The sequence below is a fragment of the Coturnix japonica genome, chromosome 2 (genome assembly GCF_054131305.1).
Source record: "Coturnix japonica strain WE chromosome 2, WE-NBRP24, whole genome shotgun sequence".
Taxonomy (NCBI): domain Eukaryota; kingdom Metazoa; phylum Chordata; class Aves; order Galliformes; family Phasianidae; genus Coturnix; species Coturnix japonica.
The window spans coordinates 105,739,705-105,760,113 of NC_140664.1; the positions used below are offsets into that span (position 1 = coordinate 105,739,705).

A 20,409-nucleotide genomic window follows, 5' to 3' on the forward strand; every position below is an offset into this window, starting at 1 on the left:
AATTTCATTATGAAGAGTCACTACTGAGTTTTATATAGAACGACTAAATTCAAGCAATTCATAACAAACATTTTTTAAAAGACCTAAATTTCATGATGGCTACATTAAGCTTCAGTTTTCCTAAATGCTACCCTGAGCCTTAAATTTACAACAACTTGGAAAATCTAATCTCTGAGTTTGTCTGCTGTGTCAGATGTTACTTAAAGAGTAATTGCTGTAACAGTGTGCAGCCTATTATTCAAATATAACTCCTAAACTAAGCACAAACTGTACTATTTTAGTCTTAGCTACAGAACCACCATCTCGGCCTCCACAATATTTACAGCATTAAAAGGCTATAATCATCAAGAATGTATATTATTATCACTCACCTATAGCCTTCTTTAGGCAAAGCATACATCTCAAGTTAATAAAGGCCACATAATTAAGACTTTTGTGCATAGCAGGCAGTAAATCATGTATTTAATTACATATTTCTCTGTTAAAAATAAATAAATAAATAAATTAAAAACCAGAAACAGTTGGCTCTCTTCTATTTTTGTTAACATTAATCAGAGGAAACTTCAGATTCTGGCATAAGTTTGACTATCATATAAAAGGTAATATTTAAAATACATAATGCCTTACCACACAAACACGAGCTGCCATATGTGAGGCGCTGCTAAGCATGGTTCCTATTAAGCCGATACACAGTAACTGGCTTCTTTCCAAGCAACATGGAAGTGTTTAAAAACCCCCGTTTAATCCAATTCCACAGCTTTGAAACAAAAATAAATTAAAGTGCTGCGAGAACTGCTAAAATGAAAAATTAAAAGCGTGTAAATAAGTGAAAAAAATAAATTGTCAGAGAAAATGAAAACAAAGATTATTTCAAGTAGATGTCTTAATTGTAATTAGCAACATTTGGCATGTGTTGTGATATGATTCAAAGCTGCAGCCAATTAGATACCCCAAAAAGCTTGTAACAAAGCTGCAAATGTGTAACTACAGTATAAATAAGTTTTATTGCACACCAAGAAAACAGCACACAGACCGGCTTCAGAGTTTGATTCTGAAGTACTGTAAAGCATTCTCCATTATTATACCCTCGCTTTTTATTCTTAAACTGCAGTTTCCCTGCCAGGAGATTTTTGGAAAAGAATTTCATTAAATTTAGGCTATTAACTGTAGATTTGTACACACTCGGGGTATAACAAGAATAAAAGACAAATTATAGCATTGCCTCAGACTGTCATGCCCATGTAAAAATAAAACAAACAAACAAAACAACCAAAGGAATAAAGTGCGTATGTTAACAGCTGTTAAAGTGCTGTAGGATTGTGGGAACTGTGGCGTTGAAACAAAGAGAGAAATTTATTTATTTTACCCAGTGATTCCCAATGAGGAAGGAGGGAAACAATACAAAAACAGACAAAAAAAACCAAACCATCTCATTTTTCCTTGACAGGAGTAAAGATAACACAGTGGCAGTCAGGAAATAAACTTGATTTTTTCACATGCCTTTAAAGTTTTCTTAGAAAAGGAATATTTTTACATTATTACATTACAGATCAGAATTCAAATTCTGAATAAATACGGGTGCACTTAAACAAACAGCATTGGGCGCTTCTGAGATTGTGCCATTTATTTAAGGAAACAAATACTTCATTATCAGTAATGCTGTCAGTCCTAACCAACAGATAAAGTACCTTCCATTTCCCCCATTTGCTCAATAATGAGTAATTTACTAAAGGGTAATGAGTTGCTAATAAAAGCATGTTTCTTACATGATTGTTATGAAATGGCAGCGACTGCTTCTTTGATGCAACAGTACTTACTGCAGTCACTTTCAGATAACTCCATCAGATTTCTGCAAATAAATGGACTCTCATGTGGTCTTCATACAGAACACTGAGCTATATTTAGAAATTAGAAATAGGGAAAAGAAATGCACCAGAAAAAAAAATAGATAATTAAACTTTAAAGCTACAAATTGAAATACTTCTTCAAAAATCTCTTAAAAACGATGCAGAGTCTCAGCAAGTAGGGTTTTGTTTCCCCTGCTGGCAAGCAATGACTATTTGACACATTTATTTTAATGTTTGGTGAGGGGAGGTCAGATTTGGTGTTTCTTTGAAGGCTGTGTTGAAGAGATTACAGAAGTGTAATATTTTGTGTGTTATAAACCACATTCATGCTCACAGGGAAAGTTTTTTTTTTTTTAGAAATGCAGAAAAGGCCAAAGGAAATATTTATGGGAGGTTAGTCTGAAAAATTCTGGCCGACCAGCCTTTAGTATACTTCGTAACAAAGTGACTTACAAAGAACAGCTGGAACTAGATGTAAACCCTCTGGAAGTAAAACTTCCCACTCTGGAATTATCTACAATAGAAGTGGCTTTTATTTTTTGTTTGTTCATTTGTTTTACCCTTGTTATAATAATCTGTTCCACCTTCCTCATACTTCGGGATTTAAACTAGAGTGTTATTAATGCCGTATGCTAAGCGCATTACAAATATCAAGGATCTGTAGATCCAGCAAGTCCATCGTAAACTTCTTTTGGGGCATTTTTGTACCCTTCTCTACTTCAAGGAATGAACAACCATCATGGCTTCTTGATGCCCAGATCCCCTTCCCATACCTGCCTGAGCTGTTCCTGACATAAGCTGTGGAATACACTGTTTTTACAAATCTGCCCTAATGCAGTGCTTGCTGAAGTACTCTTATTCTTCCCTAATACATTTTTCCTCTTCTCTTTTCCTTCCGAGAGGGAAGTGCTCATCATTTGAAAACAGGGAGAACTGGTAGAATAACATGCAGGTATTGTTACTCTGGGAGGTACCAGAAGGTGCTGTCATCCTGTTCCTTACTTTGTAATCATGCACTACTTTTAAGAACAGCTGCTTTGTGAATAATACACCTTAACACTTAGAATCACTTTCACAGTCAAAAACAGACATTTTTGGAATTTATATATATAAATTATATATAAATAATATATATATATAAATTATATATATTATATATATATTATATATATATATATTTATATATATATATATATATATATACAGAGCTCTATGCTTCAGATCTCAAAGCATAAGACACACTGTCCTGCACTGTCCTAAAAGAAAACAGCTACAGAAATTAAAAGATCACACGTTAAAAAGTAACCTGACAGTTTTTATCCAAGGTACCTCAAGATATCAGGGTAATAAATCTGAAATAGCTACCCGTTATAAAAACAAGGCAAGTTAACTCAAGCAATAAAAAAATAATATAGTTGCCACGATAGAATATAATCCCAGTGTGATCATTAACAAGTTTTTTTGGGACATTTTCCTTGATGCTTTTGAAGCAATGCTAAAAGATAATGTAATTGCAACAGGCACATGAACAGGTTTTTAGTTCATTCTCTTATTCTCAAATGAATGCTAATATATCATAGATCTAAAACAGCAGGATTCTGCACACTAATATCACTGCTCTTATGCTTATCTTTCAGATCAATTCCTACTATTTGCTGTAAGTTCTAAAGAGATCCAGCCAGGAGGAGTTATACAGAACTATATCTGATTTTCACAGTAAGGTAATAGCATACTAGGAGTGGATGAAAGTAAGCCTATATGGGCAGAAGGTAAACTCCATGGGTGATGCAGTGGAATGGGAAGAGAGCCCAGCTTCCTGCCGAAAAAGCTGGAAGCATTTGAGAGGAAAAACACTCGAAGAAAGCATTTCTTATTCCAGTTTTCATCTTGCTCACACCTTAGCATTACTGTCACGTGCCTATGGCAACAAACTGATTCATCCCTAATCTAAACGATCAAAAATCAATGGTAGCGGCTTATTTTAGAATGAAGATATGTTTCATCTTAGGGGACTTTTTCCCACTTGAATTTGGCACCCAGACTCTCAACGGTCTCAGTAAAACCACGAACAGAAAAAACAGGATAAAGCCTTCCTTTAAGCTACTCATATACTCCTAAGTGACACAACCATTAATAAGATGCTGGCCACACTCAGTACTTATAAAGTTTATAGTTGTGAACCAGCAAATACAGACATGCCACCTTTACTCTTCGGTTACAGAGCAAGGCAGCATCTCACAGAAAATAGTGTGTGTGCTGCAGGCACCTAAAGGTAGTGGAACAGGGGATGGTCACTACCCAAGCAGATGCAGTTTTACTGAGCAAATTCATTAGATACTTGAACTTGTTGTAGTTTACAGCACACTAATCAAAACAGAAGTGTATAAAGACTGAGCAAACTGCTCTAAAATCAGAATCCCTCCAGTGCCAGAGATACTGACTTTGCATTCTCTCAACTTATCCAAATCATTTCACATTTATTCAAATATTTTAAAGAAACATGGGAAACCATGATTATCCAGAAATTCCCTACCACCTTCCAAAACAAACTGATTTTGTGAGAACATAATCTAAAAAAACAAAGAAAGAAGCAAACAAACAACAACAACGAGAAACAGTAAGGCATTTTTTTGCTTACACTACAAAACTACGTGAGCATCCATGTCTGCATTTGAGCACGAACATGGGAAAGAGGGGATGAACTGCTCTGAAGTTCATTCTATCACTCCACATTGTGGAGTGATGCTGACAATCTTTTCCCTCTGGTCTTTGTACAAAATTGTTCTAACATTTGTTCTCTCGTATCAACACTTGTGCCATCTTCTTAGCTTTAAAGTACTACTAGGCAAGCATTTAAACAAATGGGCCCAAGAGAAGATCTTAAATGGATGGGATTCATGTAATTCCTTACAGCTGGGAAGACTGTGGCTTCACCAGTTAAACGAAAACAGTGCCAGAGCAATACTGAGCAGGAATATCAACTTCAAGATAGTTGTTAATAATACAAGAGGAGGTATCCATAAAGCACACTGACCTCTCCATCCAAGCCAAGCCAAGGAGTTTTCCCACTCCCATTCACTCTTAACTATATCACTGCAAGATGAATTGTGCTTTAGCAATCCTTTTTGTGATTGGCTTTTGCAGCCAAAATATGAGGACTGGGTACGTTGGTTGTTTATCAGTTTTTCAGATACTAGAGCAAGCAACGAATGAATGTAATGATTCCAAATGAACAGAAGAGATAAGGCTGCAAACAGGGTTTTAAATTGATTATTTTGGAATGCGTATCTGTCAATTTAAATTGACAGCTGCACAGACATTTAAAGTACATTTCTGAGTCTTGTTCATTACTCATTTTGATGCAGGGAAAAAGAAATAAAATGAATGCACGTAAAAAGAATTGTAAGAAATACACAGAAGAGAGAGGGATGGTGACAGACACCTATCCTGGAGGACATCCAAAGAAAACATGAGGAAGAAGATAGGGAGAAACAGCGACTTAGTAGGAAAATTCTGAGCAGTTGCCCTAAGTGGTGTCCACAGAGGTCTGCCTTTTGCTTTATGCTGGCTATCCTTGTTTCTAGCAGTTAAGATTAAGAAAAGCTAAAAATACATTAAATGTTTTCCAGATATTATTCTTCCACATGAACAACTGGTAAAAGATGCCATAGAGATACTCTCTTTCCAGCAAAAAGGGAAACAGCACACAACGCTGGCAATAGAAGATGTATTTTATGAAATCTGCCACCTTTGACAAGACAGTCCAAAATATAGGAAAGTTTTAAAAAGCATCATTTAGGTAGGATTTCTGAAAATTCCTATATTCCTGCAATTTAATAAAAGAAAATGATACCTAAGGATGAGGTTTTTACCACCTTTGAAAAAAGGTATACTCTGTGTCACTCTGAGGTAGATGTATAACATATTAGCAATCAAGCTGCAGTAACTCCATGAGGAGGAAAAAAAAATAGAGACGAGAGCAAAATCTCTACAATTTAGCTATATTGTCTCCTGACAAACGAAAATGTGACAATGCTGCAGATTTAAAATACAGATGTACCTGCTTAGCATTCTTGACTTTCCTTTACTGTAAATTAAGTTCTACACAAAAGTAAAGGGGGGGGAAGCACATAGTAGAAAACATCCAGTTCTTTCTCCAAGATATGAAGAATAACTGACTCTTTTATGACACGTCTTCCTCTGAAAATAGCAATGATTACATTGCTCAACTCCCACACAGTCCCCAATGCGACTTTTTGACACATAGTACATTATAAGTACATAATATATTCTCATTCCTAGGGGATGATCCAAAGTTTGACGATAGGACTCCCTTCATTGCCCATAATGCAAACTGCAAAATACAAAACCTAGGAAAGCAGGCAATCTTGACGTTTTATAACATTAATTCTTCTTTAAAAGACCAACATGACAGATATATACTTCTTTCCCCCCCTTTTAGGAACTCCAAAATCCACAGCTTTCCACATTTTGGAAAGATGCTACAAGTCAAAGCAAAGATAATCTGCCAACTACAAAGCACATGTGTGAGCAAGATTTTTGTTTTTTGTCTTTCAGGCAAACAAAATGATATAGCCTATACTCTTTGTGGGGGATGAGGAGGGGGAAGTGTTAACATTGCAGCTGCTGCAGAAGTGGAAGCTGTAACTCCCTGGGAGCTTGTATTGACTCTGTAGCCAACCATGCCATTAAGAGATGCTTCTGTACTACAGAAACAGCTCCATTTGCATTTTATTTCCAGAGTGAGAAAAACCTGAAGTTCTGACTTGCTGCAGTCAACTGAAAGTCTTACAGCATATCTTGCAACATTTCACACAATTTCCAATTCAGCTCAATATCCTGCCTGTTGAAGTTCCTAAAAAACATACTATTCCTGAATTACAGTTTTTCTTCACATCTGGTGATGTTTAATTCTGAGCTTTATCACATTGTTATTACCCAGTTATTTATTTCATACACACAACTCCCTATTAAATAAAAGAGGACACACAGCAAAGGTAGGCTGGGAATCACAGACATTTTACGCAGCTTTTATCTGTAAGGAGCTTATCTGTAGGAAATATGATTTAATAGAAAATATAACGATGACCTAAATTTTACTAAACCAAGAAAGTGTGTATCAATATTTTAGGGTAAGATATACACTATCACAGCTTGGCTTTCTACAGTATGCTGAAGAACCATGTCTGGCTGATGTATTTATTCTGTAATGTTTAACTATAATAGAAAATAGATGAAGTTCAAATGAAAACACTGTTTAGACTATGTCAACAGAGCATAAAACCAAATGAAGTGATTTTGTATTGACTGTAAAACATATTTACTAATAGTAAAGATACTAATGGTTATCTATCAGGATCACAACATGAAATAATTCTTTATCTTGAGAACTGTGTTAAAGCAGCAGACGCACATAGAAAAATGCAATATTTTGATTTTTCAAAACACCACACAACACATTTTATTGCTATTTTATCATTAGTGTAAATAATTCAAAACAAAACCAACCAAACAGAAAACCAAACAGGAAATCTTCAGCTCACTCTTTTTAATTGCAAGTCACAAAAGGGCTTTCCACTATGACAGCCAACTCACTTTACATTTGCTAGCAAAAGAAAAGCAAACAGTAGCTTGTGCACTGAAACAACCGCTTTGTTACAAAGGGAAGGATTCAGAAACAAGAAGAAATGATGCTGCTGTAAATACTGTACATCTTGTAGTCTCAGTTCAAAGTCTCATGCATTCTTCTGCAACAGACTGAAGTTTTACATTCATCTCAGCAAATCAATCCACTAATAGGCATCAGTCATCAACACCTAAGTAAAGATCTGCCATTTGAAACAGCTTTGATGTGATTGAAGACTCACACATGGTCGTAAGTATGACAGAACAGCTTAGCTATTAAAATGTTTTATCTAGCAAGGAACCGTTCATCCTAATTGACTGAAATGCTCTTTGAATGCTTTTATTGCAAGGCTACTTCACTATGCAGTACTTTAATACATAGCCACTTGACTTACATCTTCATACACAGCACGACCACATCAACTCTTGTTCAAATGCTTCCTCACACATGCTTTTGTCAAGAGACCAAAACAATAATGCTGACTGCCACTTTTACCACCAGTTGCTCAATTAATTCAGTACCAAAATGTACTGGGATTCATTCTGAAAGATGCATGTCATCTTTCCATCTTTTCTTTTACCACACCAAGAGGACAACCACACTTGCTAGAATCAGTGGGCAGTACTGGATGGTTCTGATCCTTCCAACCTTACACCCACTGCTAGAGGCATCAACATAGGGCTGACCATATGTCAAGCCAACAGAGAAGAAATCCAAGATGGCCATCTGTAAGAAACAGCAAAGTGCCTGGCCGCGAGGAAACAAGGTTTTCTAGGCCTGCCTCATCAGCCATTTCAAAGAAGATTTTGAGCACACCTAAATCAATGCACCTGACAAAAACAAAACAAAACAAACAACCCCCAAAAACAAAACAAAACAAACCACAAACCACAACAACAACAAAAAAAAACAAACCAAAAAGCAAGCACAGAGTAAGGATATATGACGATGGCCTCTATTTCAAGACATTTCCACTGCATATCATAATGGATCACCAGAACCTCCATCAGAAGATTAATAATAATTTGTGCATGTAACATTTTTTGTTCTCCATTATATTCACAGTGTTAGTAATTTGCAAGAAAAAGGAATCAAACACACCAGTAACTGCACCAAGATTACAGAATCAAACAAAACGCTGTTGATTTAATACCACAAATGAAATACAATTCAATTTTTACCCTATATCTATTAACACATCATATATTTCATCAGCTTTTACCATTACTTCTGTTACCAGGAAGTGCATCATATCAATTTTCCTTATATAGGCAAACATGTCCTCTATTATCTTCTATTCAAGAACTGCCAATTAGCACAAAGCAAGGGCAAAGTTTACCACAGTCCTCTAACAATTTCCATGATTCCATATATTCAATTCCCATATTCTAAATTAATAAAATCAATGTGATCTTACCTACAGTTTGGAGGAGGGTCTAATGTAATTTCTGCAAGTTCTTTCTGAATCCTTAAGAGGGGGGAAAAAAACAAAAACAGGATATTAACAGGACTGACTTTTGCAAAATATTTCTTTTGACCTTATGAGCATTTCTACAGCAGTCAATTATGATAAAATACAACTCTTGACATTGTTAATAGAAAACTGATGCTGTAAGAGTTCATGAAACTGCACAAGATCAAAATGCTAAAGATCAAATCTTAAGAAAAAAAAAACAACAAACGTAAGCATCTAAGTCTTGGACTAACTGTTCCATGTACAGATACCTAGAAAATCCTACTTTTCCTGTAGGTCGGTGTGCTCAGCTACTGTGCTCAATTACACAATTAAATGCCGTATACACCATACCCTTTTGTTTACCTCCTATCTATCTGCCTCTCAGCCTAGGTCTCACTGGGCAGTAGCCCTGCTCCCTTCAGTTTGTTGTCATCTGAAGACCTGCACACTGCCTTGCCATGTGCACCAGGCCACTGATAAAGGCCTGCTTGCAGCATGTACTCAGCAGGTGCCTCTTAGTTACTAGCACCCTGCTGGAGCTCCTCCTTTAGGCACTACAACACAGTTGTTAAGGATTTGGATGCTTTTCAGGCCTGTGCTACCATGCCAAGCACTTGGATTCTTGTTCTGCTTCATATCTGGCAGTATGGATCCTTCACTTTGTGCTAGTGTCTGCATGACAGTGAGCATCTTCACCCACAGAGAAGATCAAACATGAAGGATAGGAGCTCATAGAAATTCCACGGGAATTTGTAGGAGCTTACTGTTCCCAAGTCATACACAGAAGCGTAATTGTCATCTATAAACTATGTCCCAAGGCTGTTTTATAGGCTGTTTCAGGGCAAAAACATAAATGATCAGGAAGAGGAAAGAAAAGGAAGTGTACCCTCAGTATTTTCTTCGCTCTTCCTCCTGCACAAGATCTCATGCAGCACACATGCATATTACACTTCATATCCCACACTAAGAAAGAAAAACTGCACAATAGCACCACTCAAGTTCCTTGCATAAGTACCCAAGCCACAGTCTTACTTACAGATCTCAGATCTGACATGAAGTACATACACATCCAGTTCAAAATGACTGCCACCCTTTTTGTACATAATACTGGACAAAACCAAACAAACAAAACCAAAATGACACATCAAAATAAACATTCACGTACAACAAAAAGAAATGACCAGTTTACATTAATCCTCCATAATTTCAAGATACAATCTTACATGCTAAGGAGTCTCACAGACACTATTAAAGTTCCCATTATGCTAGTATGAGTTGATTTTGTGGCTGTAAAGAATCAATAAACTGAAGGTTGTAGAGGAAATTGACGTGAACCAAAAATTCCAATTCTTTAGTAATTACATTCTGAAATAATTAGGACATACATCAGGACGATCTGTTAATAAAGAATATTACTTCTACCTACTAATGCAGTTGACAAGAAAAAACAGTCTTTCAGACACTCTAACTTTTCTTCCAACCCCTGTCCACCCCAACCCTACATACAGACACCAGTTACTTCTGTAGATAGGAAGAAATTGAATGTTGATTTGCTTATTTTATTTGTTGAAATATTTACAACTCCAAGAAGTACAATTTCTCCAGTAAGCATCATTTCTTTCTTGTAAAGATACAAGCACAGACTGCTTAATCAATATTTGCAGAAACTCACAGTAACACTTCAAGTCCAACACATTTTTCAAAAGGAAAAATCTGATCAGTGAAGTCTGAGTATACCAAACATTGCTTTAAAAAGTTACTGTATTTAAACTCCCTTGAATATTTGCATCCTTCAAAAAGAAAGAGATCCTAGAATCATAGAATTGCCAAGGTTGGAAAAGGCCTCCAAGATCATCCAGCCCAACTGTCCACCTACCACCAATATTTTCTCATCTTACATCTGTAGGAAATGCTTAAAATATTTCTTCAGTCTATGTCAAAGTTTCATCACGTTTTTGAAATCAGCTGTATCACAATTCCAAAACACAGAAAATATGAGTGAAATCTCCACCAATTTCACATTTTATAGGTGTATTTGCTTTTTCTACAAACAGCTTCTAACTTCTGGTAGATTAGAGAATTGTGGCGTTAAACTTCTGGAGTCAGGGATCATTCCTTTGTTGTGCATATGAAAATAGGAGCAGTTAGTATTTCACTGCACTATGATGTGTCCTTGAGACACCAATAATGGGTTGGCAAACACAGCCTAAGTTCTAGATCAAAAACCTTTCATTCATCCTCCTAAATCTGAATCCATTTCACTTCCACTCTGAAAACAAATGGGTAGACTCTCCTCTCTTTTTCTCCCTATGTTCTAGTTAAATAAAAATAAATTTCAATTTCAAATGCCTACAGTACGAGAATGTTTCAAGATTGAGCTTTTCCTGTGATTCAGGAAGCAAGAGCAAAACACCTTGCTGTTTCAAGCAACAAAAATTGATCAGATGATACTTTATGTTCAAAAGTCCTAATTGTTTTACAAATTATCTAAGATAAAGAGACATTTCATTCATGCTTATTTTTACACAAAAAACCTGCAACATTAACATCCTACTCAGCAAACTGTTCGTGCTTATTCCCCTCCTCTGTGCCATTCCCCAAATATATACACCTTATACCTCTTTTGTTGTAACTTTAATTTACCTTGCATTCATGCTGGGAGCACATTCATAAACAGTTTCTGTACAGCTGACATGCAATAGCTTGCTCTCATGTCACGGCATTCAAAGTTACAATTAAATCATCAGATAACATCCCAGAGAGCCTTGCTCTGATAGAGACCTCCTACATGCAAGCTAGCCTTTGTCTGCATGAGTTATTCCACTGCTCTGGCACTCACTTCAAATCTCCACTGAGTTGCCTTCAGAATCTGGCACAAGAGAAGATGTGCCTCATTTCCTTCACTGACCACAGAGGATTCACTATGAGCTGATGCGGCCTCTGGCAGAGAAAAACTACACAAAACAAAACAAAACCCCACATTTTTGCAGGATTCTCTCTGGTACTTTTTCCTTTGGATTTTCTGTCTCAGTACAGTTATGTTATTGTAAAGTAAAAAGGATTCTATATTAAAATATTTAAATATACAATGTGTGTGTATATATATGTGTGTGTGTGTGTGTGTATATATATAGACTACTGACATGCTGGTTTACAACATACTGGGAATGGGGGAGGTAGAAGTCTCTCTAGTAATCAAAGCTCTGAGCTGTACACACAGAACATTTAACCTGCAACATCAGATCTGTTGTTCTTTGTTTGATCTTAAAAGACATCGTCTGACCTCTGCTTGCCTGTCTCCCTCTCTCCATATAACTATATAAATATATAAAATTACTATTACCATGTTTTCCCTCCATTTTACTAATGGGAAAGAACAAACGTACTTGCCTTCAAGTAATAGTGCAAAGGTTAATCTTCCCCTAACTTCAGAAGCACGAGAGAACATTGTGGATTTCAAATATTATTAATTCTCACAGACATATATTTACTGGTGTTCCAAGCCTAGGGGGACTGTCTGTTGTTTCCTTCATGAAACAGTTAAAGTTCACTAAAGCTAAGGGACAACTGAACATGTTAGAAGATTTCCCAATGGGATTAAAAGGAAAAGAAGCAGAGAAGGACTATCTGACAATAACCTACTTTACCACATCTACTTTTCTAGGATACATGCCTCTTTACTCATGGAAATGACATGAACCAATATTCCATACTGAAGTACAGGTTCTTTAGGAAATACTAAGAAATGCCATCACCAGTATAAATTTCAGTCTCACAGAAACTGTGACTGAGTAGGAAATTTATCCAAAGATGGTCAGATTCATGCTCAAAGAATTAAAATATTCAATCATCATATTAGATGCACATGTAAACAGCAAGGATAGTTCTCATAAGAAAGAACAATCTGTTTTTCTACCATGGTCAGCAGGTTCCTTGGAAATAGCACTATGATAAGCACACCTAAGAAGAAAAAAAGAAGCTCATTTTAGTCTGATTTCTAACAAATGTAACCTATTAACTAGTAGGTATTCCTTCTTTCAATTATATATATATAATATTCTGTATATATATACATACAGCTATATGTATATACCTACAGCTGAGACTTTAAAGTTCACAATTCATTGTAAGCACAGATATTTATAAAAAGAAATCCCGAACTGGACACTCAGATTGACAGATTTTCAACTATCAACTTCAGAAGCAAAACAATACATTTATTTGTCGAGCTACTGTGTCAGCCAAGAGTGGTTACACTTCTCTCAATTGAAAGGTCAGGCTAAGATTTGCTGCTTAAGAGGTAACAAGATGCCTGCTGTTTTCAAGGACAGCAATTCAATTCCATGTCTGAACTGTAATTGTGATATGCAGTGAGTTTCTCAATCTTGACATGTTAGGTAAGAAAGGTTGCTGTTTAGGGTGATGCCCTCTGGGTGAGGAAAATTGAAGGACCGGAAACTGTACAACATATGCTGTAAGCTATTACACCTGTATAGTGGCTAACCTTAAAAGAATTAACAGAGAAGGACTGAGCATGGAGGCATTCTGCTTTCTTAATGCCATCTATAGCAAAGCTAACAGAAGTAAAACAAAATCACTGCATCTTAAATGCACATTTAAGCAGCCTCACATACCCTTCATAACAAAACCATTTCGAAAAACACTAAATTGCTACAGCAGCACACTCCTGCATAAGGCATGATAGCAGGGTGTTTACACAAGTGGAAAAGAGCTTTGCTAAATCTTGATTTATTTGAAGTCAATACTACTGAAAATCTTTAAAAGTAGATCTAATTGTCTACATAACCACACAATTAGAGAGTAGAACAGAATTAAGCCAACTAGAAATGAACAAATTCTTACTTTATGCTACCTGGGTTAGAATTAATTCAGAAATACTGTGATTATATTTCTGTACACAAGGAAGGTCTCTTCAGGTGGCAAAACGTGGCTTCCCGATTCAGGTTAGAATAAAGCCCATAGCCTGTTAATTAGACCAGGGAATGATTTATCTCCAGTGTTACATTAACTTGCTAGCATACTCTGTTCTAAACATACGTTGAGGCTTTGGTCAAAATTCCTTAATTACTATAGTCTCTGTTGTTTGGATTTTTTACTGATGTTAGCAGAGTTGCCTGTTTTAATTAAGTGAAGATTACTGTCACCTCAGTATAATGCCATGAAGACTACAGAATTCAAAAGCTAGCAAAGGAAAAAGTTGCTGAACACACATCCAGTCTTTTTTCCCTTCCAGAAGGACAGCAAAATTACTTCAATTTGTTTCCATTTAAAAAACATTAATGGTCAAAAACTATAGTCAATTGAAGGAGCATAGCCTTATTCTCACAATGTTATTCATTTCTGACAAAAAAAGTATCACAGAAACTGAGTACACAAAACAACATCATTGGCGCAGAACGTGATAATATATTTTCCCTTCTTTGATGTTACTCGTCTCCTTTCATTCCTCCACTTTAATTTCATATTTTCCTCATCCTCTAATTTCTGATTTTCCTTCTGTGAGGTTTTACAGCTTTTAATCAAAAAGCAAAGAAACAAAACCTGTTAAACACAAATACCAGATCAGATTAAGAATGTTTACAGTAACGTTGTCCTCATTGTAGCACGCTAACAAAACCACTGAATAGACTACACAACTATAAAAACTAAACCATGTGAAGACTATATCACTCTGATTCTTCCTCAGTTTTATGACAACCAGCACTCCTGAAAATACATTTATCAAAAGTGCTATTTATTGTGCGCTTATCTACAGAAGCCTTATACTTTTATAAATCATCTCAGCTTTTAAAATGCGTAATCAAAGGCTTTTCTTCAATATTAGTAAACGTGAAACTCTCGTTAGAGTCTAACCAGCAAATGTACTGATGTCAGCAACTGGCATAATTAGTTTCAGCAGAATCATAAGCAGATATGATTAAACTTTAAAAGGTTTAAGTAATTTTATCACTGTGAAATGCATGTTGATAAAAGCCCTAAGCTTTGAAGATGCAAAGCTAAGATTAATAGACCAATTTCTGACATATCATTATTAATTTTTTAATAGGATACTGTCCACAGGCCCTTGTTGGAATCACGGAATCATCACATTAGACACTGTACAAAGTTCAAACTCTTCTCTAAAATGTTAAAAATTGGATTTGAAACCTTCGCATTCCTGTCTAGTCCAATATTTCTTACACTAAAAAACAACAATAGCAGCAAGCAGGCAGAAGAGAAGAAGTCCAGAAACTATGACAGCTGTGGGAATTAACTAAATGAGTAGCACTATGGTTTGAAGAGAAAGCTTTTGGTTTTGTTTCTTTTTTCTTTTTTTTTTTTTTTTTTATTACTTCTTTTTCTTTTAGTTGTAAAAAGAAACTTTGGCAAGCTCTGTTGGCTATCCTATAACCAATACAACTACGTCATCTACGCACAGCATCATATTAGGAATGGGTCTTGAGAAAGCATCTTGCTGTGGAAGGAGAAAAGGCAAAGGCCTCACAGGGAGGTGCCTGGGGCAGGAGAGAAGCATGCTAATAACACACTGGAAAGACAAGTGAGTCCAGGACAGAGAAGCACACAGATAGTAAAGGACAGAAGAAACCAAGACATAGGCTGGAACCTCGATGAGATGTAGGCACGTAGGAGAATTTTATAAATCACAGCAAAAGGGTCTCTCCTTTTTTTTTTGCAAGGTTCCATGTGCAATTCTTTTTTTCCCCGCACAGCAGCACATCTCCAACGTTTTTTCTTGCAGTTCACACTGACTTGAATTGGTGAAAAACAGCATCTGGGACAGTCTGCACAGTTGAACTCATCAGATTCTGCTAAAAGTGTTTAACTACAACCACTGTTATCCCATCTGAGCTCTACTATATGGACTAACACCAGTAAGTACTGATGGAGCAACACTAAGCACTAAGTTCCCCAGGTCTGGACCAAACGTGACAGTCATTATCTGGAAATGAACACGACCGTATAGATGTCTTGGAAACGTTCAGTGTCAGGCTGGACAGGGCTTTGAGCACTCTGATCTATCTATAGGTGTCCATGTTCATGGCTGAGAAGTTAGACAAGATAACCCTTAAGAATTCCATCCAACAGAAACAATTCCATGAGAATAATTTCAGTAGCTGTTCCACAAATCCACTTTTCCTCTCAAGAAGTAAAGAGATGCTAAAGAAATAGGTATTAAAACAGACCACAGTTTAAAGTAATGAAACCAACATGCATTTGTTGTTCACTTCAATGTCTCTGACCTGACCACGTGGGAAAAGGGAACGCAGTTCTTTACAGCAATAGGTATTACGGTAGTCCTAACATGCTGAGTTACTGAACTGTCTGAAATGTTTATGGTTAATTAACTGTAAGTTACACTGACAAGTTTCAACATCAGTCATACATACACATACAGAGATGTATTTTATAAGGCTACAAAACTGTCTGAGTTTTACTAGCAATAAAAAAATGTCAGCTTTTATCATGCAGGCTACTATTAAAACCATGTGAAAGAGCCAATTTGTCAAAGAAAGGAAAAAAAATATACAGGTCTCGTTATCGTGACCAGCCTCAGAAGACTATTACACTGACACAGTAGTGCTACAATAAAACAGTAAGAAAATGAATATACCGAACCATTACATAACATCTGATGGCCAGCTGAAAAACAAGAAAGGAAGAGAGAAAGACAGAAGGAACACTGTACCTTTTAGCACTAGTTGACAGTTTAGCAGCTGTTTTGCTTGATATTTTGCCCTCTTTTTTCTTGGGTTGAACTTGCTCCCTTTCTTGTTCGGGCTGAACGCCTTCACGCTGATCTCCATCAGAGCTGCCTCCACTAGTGCTCGGACTATCATCAACTCTCTGCCCCTCTGTAGACATGGCAGATGCTGCACTGAACCAAACACAAACAATGAAGGTCAGCTTTCCCAGAAGAAGATGTCAGACAGTATTTCTTGCAGGAGGAAATAACACACAAGATCCGTGTCTCTATACTGAAACACTTGCATTACAGCACTTCAGTCATCTTAGTACTGAAGAGTTTTGCCATAAACATCTTAACAATAATTCAGGAGTTGGTCGTTTCAAATTCCATAACAAATATATATGAAGAGAGGATAGATTTGTTATTTATGATAATGACAAGTTACTGCAGTTAAGCACAAAACACGATTGTGTGAGTACTACACCAGTGCCATAAAAGAGATTTTCCCACCCCTTGGTCATATCATAAGTTAGCTTTCTCATCACTCTGCCACCAGCTCACATTTCACATCGTTTGTTAAAAACCCAGAGCTACTGCTATCTGAAGACTCTGCTATCCCACCATATGAAATAAACCTGTGGGTTCATTCCAAGTCTCTAACACGGGTTTCCACATTACAAACTCCACATCTTGGCACACTGGATGGAAACGCTTGCAGAACCAAAAGGCACTAACACAGAACTGTTTGTGTTTACTAAACGCAATGCTTCTAGAGCAGTAAGTATCCTGGGAGGGGATACAAAGTATTCTCTGCCATCAGGCACCAAAGCTGTCAGGGAACACAAGCCACAGGAAACCCCAACATGCTTCCAGAAGTCGGGGTCACAGTTTACACACACACTTCAGATACCAGTTAGCTATTTTCACTGTTTCCTTCATTTTAAATAGTATAACACTATGGCAGACGAGGAGTTACAGCTGTTAGGACTTCTTAAAGCATTCTAATGAAGAGCAGACATCCATGTAAAACTGTCTATAAATTGGCATACGTGGTAGCAATGACTGCTGGAAAACTGCAAAAAAACAACCCCCAAACCAACAAACTAAACCCCCAATATCTCTAAGGGCCAAATATGGGGCTGATATGGGCATGTTATCTGCCCTCCTCTAGAGCAAAGGAGCCACATTCAAGGTACACAGGCCTCAACATCCCTCACTCACATCCACACAATCCCACACATCGGAGCGGCTTTTCTGATTGAATCTGACCAAATCCAGAATCTGCTGCAGAGTTTTAAATTGCTGTGAACTTCCACTTGCTTTCCCTTTTACTTGGGTACAGACACCATCCCAGTTTAAGAGCCAAACTATTCACCGTGGCGTTTATACATTTATAATCTCCAGGGAGAAGACTAAGGGTGGGGGTTTTTTGGTTTAATTTCTGAAGCTAAACAGAAAGGAGACCCTGAAAGCCTGAGATGTTCAACATATTTAGATGCTACAAGAAATAGCAAGCGATGGATATGGGATCAGTTCCGCCTTGTTCAGTTTATGCTACATTCAAATTCAATTTTTGAAAATCATGGTTTTTGAGACTTATTTTCTTACATAAATTTATATAAAACAAATTTACACTTCTCTGCATAAAACAACTGAAATAACAGCGGGTTTGACTCCTAAAATTAAAGGAAGAAATTGTTCATTCTTAGCAGAACAACCTTCCCTGCGGTACAGCTACAGGATGATACTGAGCACAGTTAACATATTTACATGGGTTAATGCCTCTGTATTTATCTCCTGCTTGTCAGATGTAAAGATAAAACAAACAGAAGACTGGGAGGTAATAGAGCACAGAAGCACCATATTCTGACAAGTCAAAATATGCATTTAATAACGACAGTGCAATTTTGGTTGTAGGCACCTGTTTTCTTTGCTTCTACATACAGCGAAAATACCACCTGATCTCTTTCAATAGCACTTTTGATGGCCTTTATTTACTTTAGATTTTAGTTCTGAACTTTGCTTAACACATCTCATTTTCAAGAGAAAATTCCCTTCCTGATGTACACACACACACGCTTTAACACTGCAGGCCAGACAGTTAAAAACCTATTTAACGAAGCCTGCATGCACGGGACATCTGCTGCAAATAATCTTGGCTATAAATATTACTATTATCCCAAACCAACTGCATTGCTGGGTTAAGTTCAGGTTACTATCCAGCAGACAAACATTGTAACAGTAGCCCTGAGCATATAATTACTGTAACATGTAATGCCAGCATTTACAGCAGGAAAATGCTTGAATCTGTCATCTGATGTCTGGCTGCCTTCTGATTTCCCCCCTTCGCTCCGTGACACCCCCGGGCGCTCTCCCCAGCTCTCTCCTCCCTATAGCCGCAATTTTAGAGGATTGCTCTAAAGGAATCTTTGAATCTAAGGATGCTCCGTGCCCCGCTCCGAGCGCCTTCCAAAGGGCCCCAAGTCACACACTCTCAACTCAAACTCAGGAGGCAGACAAACAGATGAACAAATAAGAGAATGGAAAAAAAACACCGAGAGAAGGATGACAGCGCTGGGAAAGCATCTCGGTGCCATGAGCGGGTTGGGAAGCACTGGGCGCTGCTCGGAGCCGAGAGCAGCAGCGTGCCAACGGGGTTAGAAAGGCGTGGGGATGTCCTGCTCGGGGGTCTCGACCTCTCGCCCCACGTCTCGAAAGGGAACGGGAGGGCAGAGACCGGGAGCCCGCCTGCTTTCCCCGGGATGATTCAGCAGGGCTGGGATTAAGAGTGGGGATTGTAAACGGAGGAGCTCCGGAGGAGCTGCCTCGGTCACAGTCAGCCCCGGGCACTTCCCTACCTCCCCGCCTTCTCAGAGGGAAAACAAACACGTAGACAAGGAGTGCCCCCGTAAACCCTGCGGCCGAAGCAAGGGATCCAGGCGGGTCTCGGGGGGCTGGGGGGGAGTGTGGGGGGGGAAGTCTAGTCCGCGGGGAAGCCTCCGTCTGCGGTCCTGATTTCCCGAGTGCGAAGGCAGGCTGAGAGCGTCATCCTCACCTTCATCACCCAGAGCTGACCGCGAGCCCGTGGCCACGGGAGGGGGCACACGGGTGGGCGCCCCGGCCCGACTCGCACCGGGACGCGGAGGGGACTGCGGGAGGGCGGCGTCGGGGCACAGCAGGGGGCACCGAGGGGTAAAGGGTGGGGGAGTGCTGACGGTGGGGGCCGGGGGTGGGATGTGGGGGGAGGGAGAAGAGGGGGAAGCGGGGAGAGCGCCGCGAACGGAGAGCGAAGAGTTGCTAGAGGGCACCGGGGGCGGATGGGGCCGGAGGCGGGGCGGGGGAGGGGTGCCGGGGATGGAGGCAGGGGCCGGAGGTCGCGGGGGGTCGGTCACGGGGGTGGGGGGCCGCTACCTGTGCGCGGGGCTCTCCGGCTGCTGCGGGGCGCGGACGGCGGGACGATCCGTAGCGGCGGCCCCGGCTGCGGCCGGGCGAGGGGCTGGCGGGGGGCAGCGGCCGCTCACTGAGTCATGAGCCCGCCCCGCGCTGCCTGCCGCCCGCCCGCTGAGCTCCCTTTCTTCTTTCTGCCCTTTTTCCCCCCTCCGAGCCCAACGGCGACGGCAGCCGCTGCCCGCACCGCCTCTACCGCCGCCGCTCCTGCCCCCGCTGCCCGAACAGAAGTGAAGCCGCTGTCGCCGCGCGCGCGTCCCCGACGCCGACGCCTCCGCGCGCGCTCCCGCCAGGCCCCCTCCCC

At 39.0% G+C, this 20,409-nt stretch overlaps 1 protein-coding gene across 3 annotated transcripts in view; it reads right to left on the minus strand.

Moving 5' to 3' along the window:
• LOC107309305 (ubiquitin-conjugating enzyme E2 E2) overlaps positions 1–20,372 on the minus strand; it is a 208,536-nt gene extending 188,164 nt beyond the window's left edge. For 2 of the 3 annotated variants that reach the window (XR_014942960.1, XM_015853993.3), the window contains exons 1-3: positions 20,070–20,372; positions 16,659–16,847; positions 8,912–8,962 (exon numbers count right to left, since the gene is read on the minus strand). Coding sequence is in view for 2 of the 3 variants with exons in the window: in XM_015853993.3 (XP_015709479.1) it covers positions 8,912–8,962; positions 16,659–16,834 (227 nt within the window). In the remaining variant the exon portion in view is untranslated. The remainder of the gene's footprint in view (positions 1–8,911; positions 8,963–16,658; positions 16,848–20,069) is intronic. The other variant, XM_015853994.3, reaches the window with a different exon arrangement.
• Between the last annotated feature and the right edge of the window lie 37 nt (positions 20,373–20,409).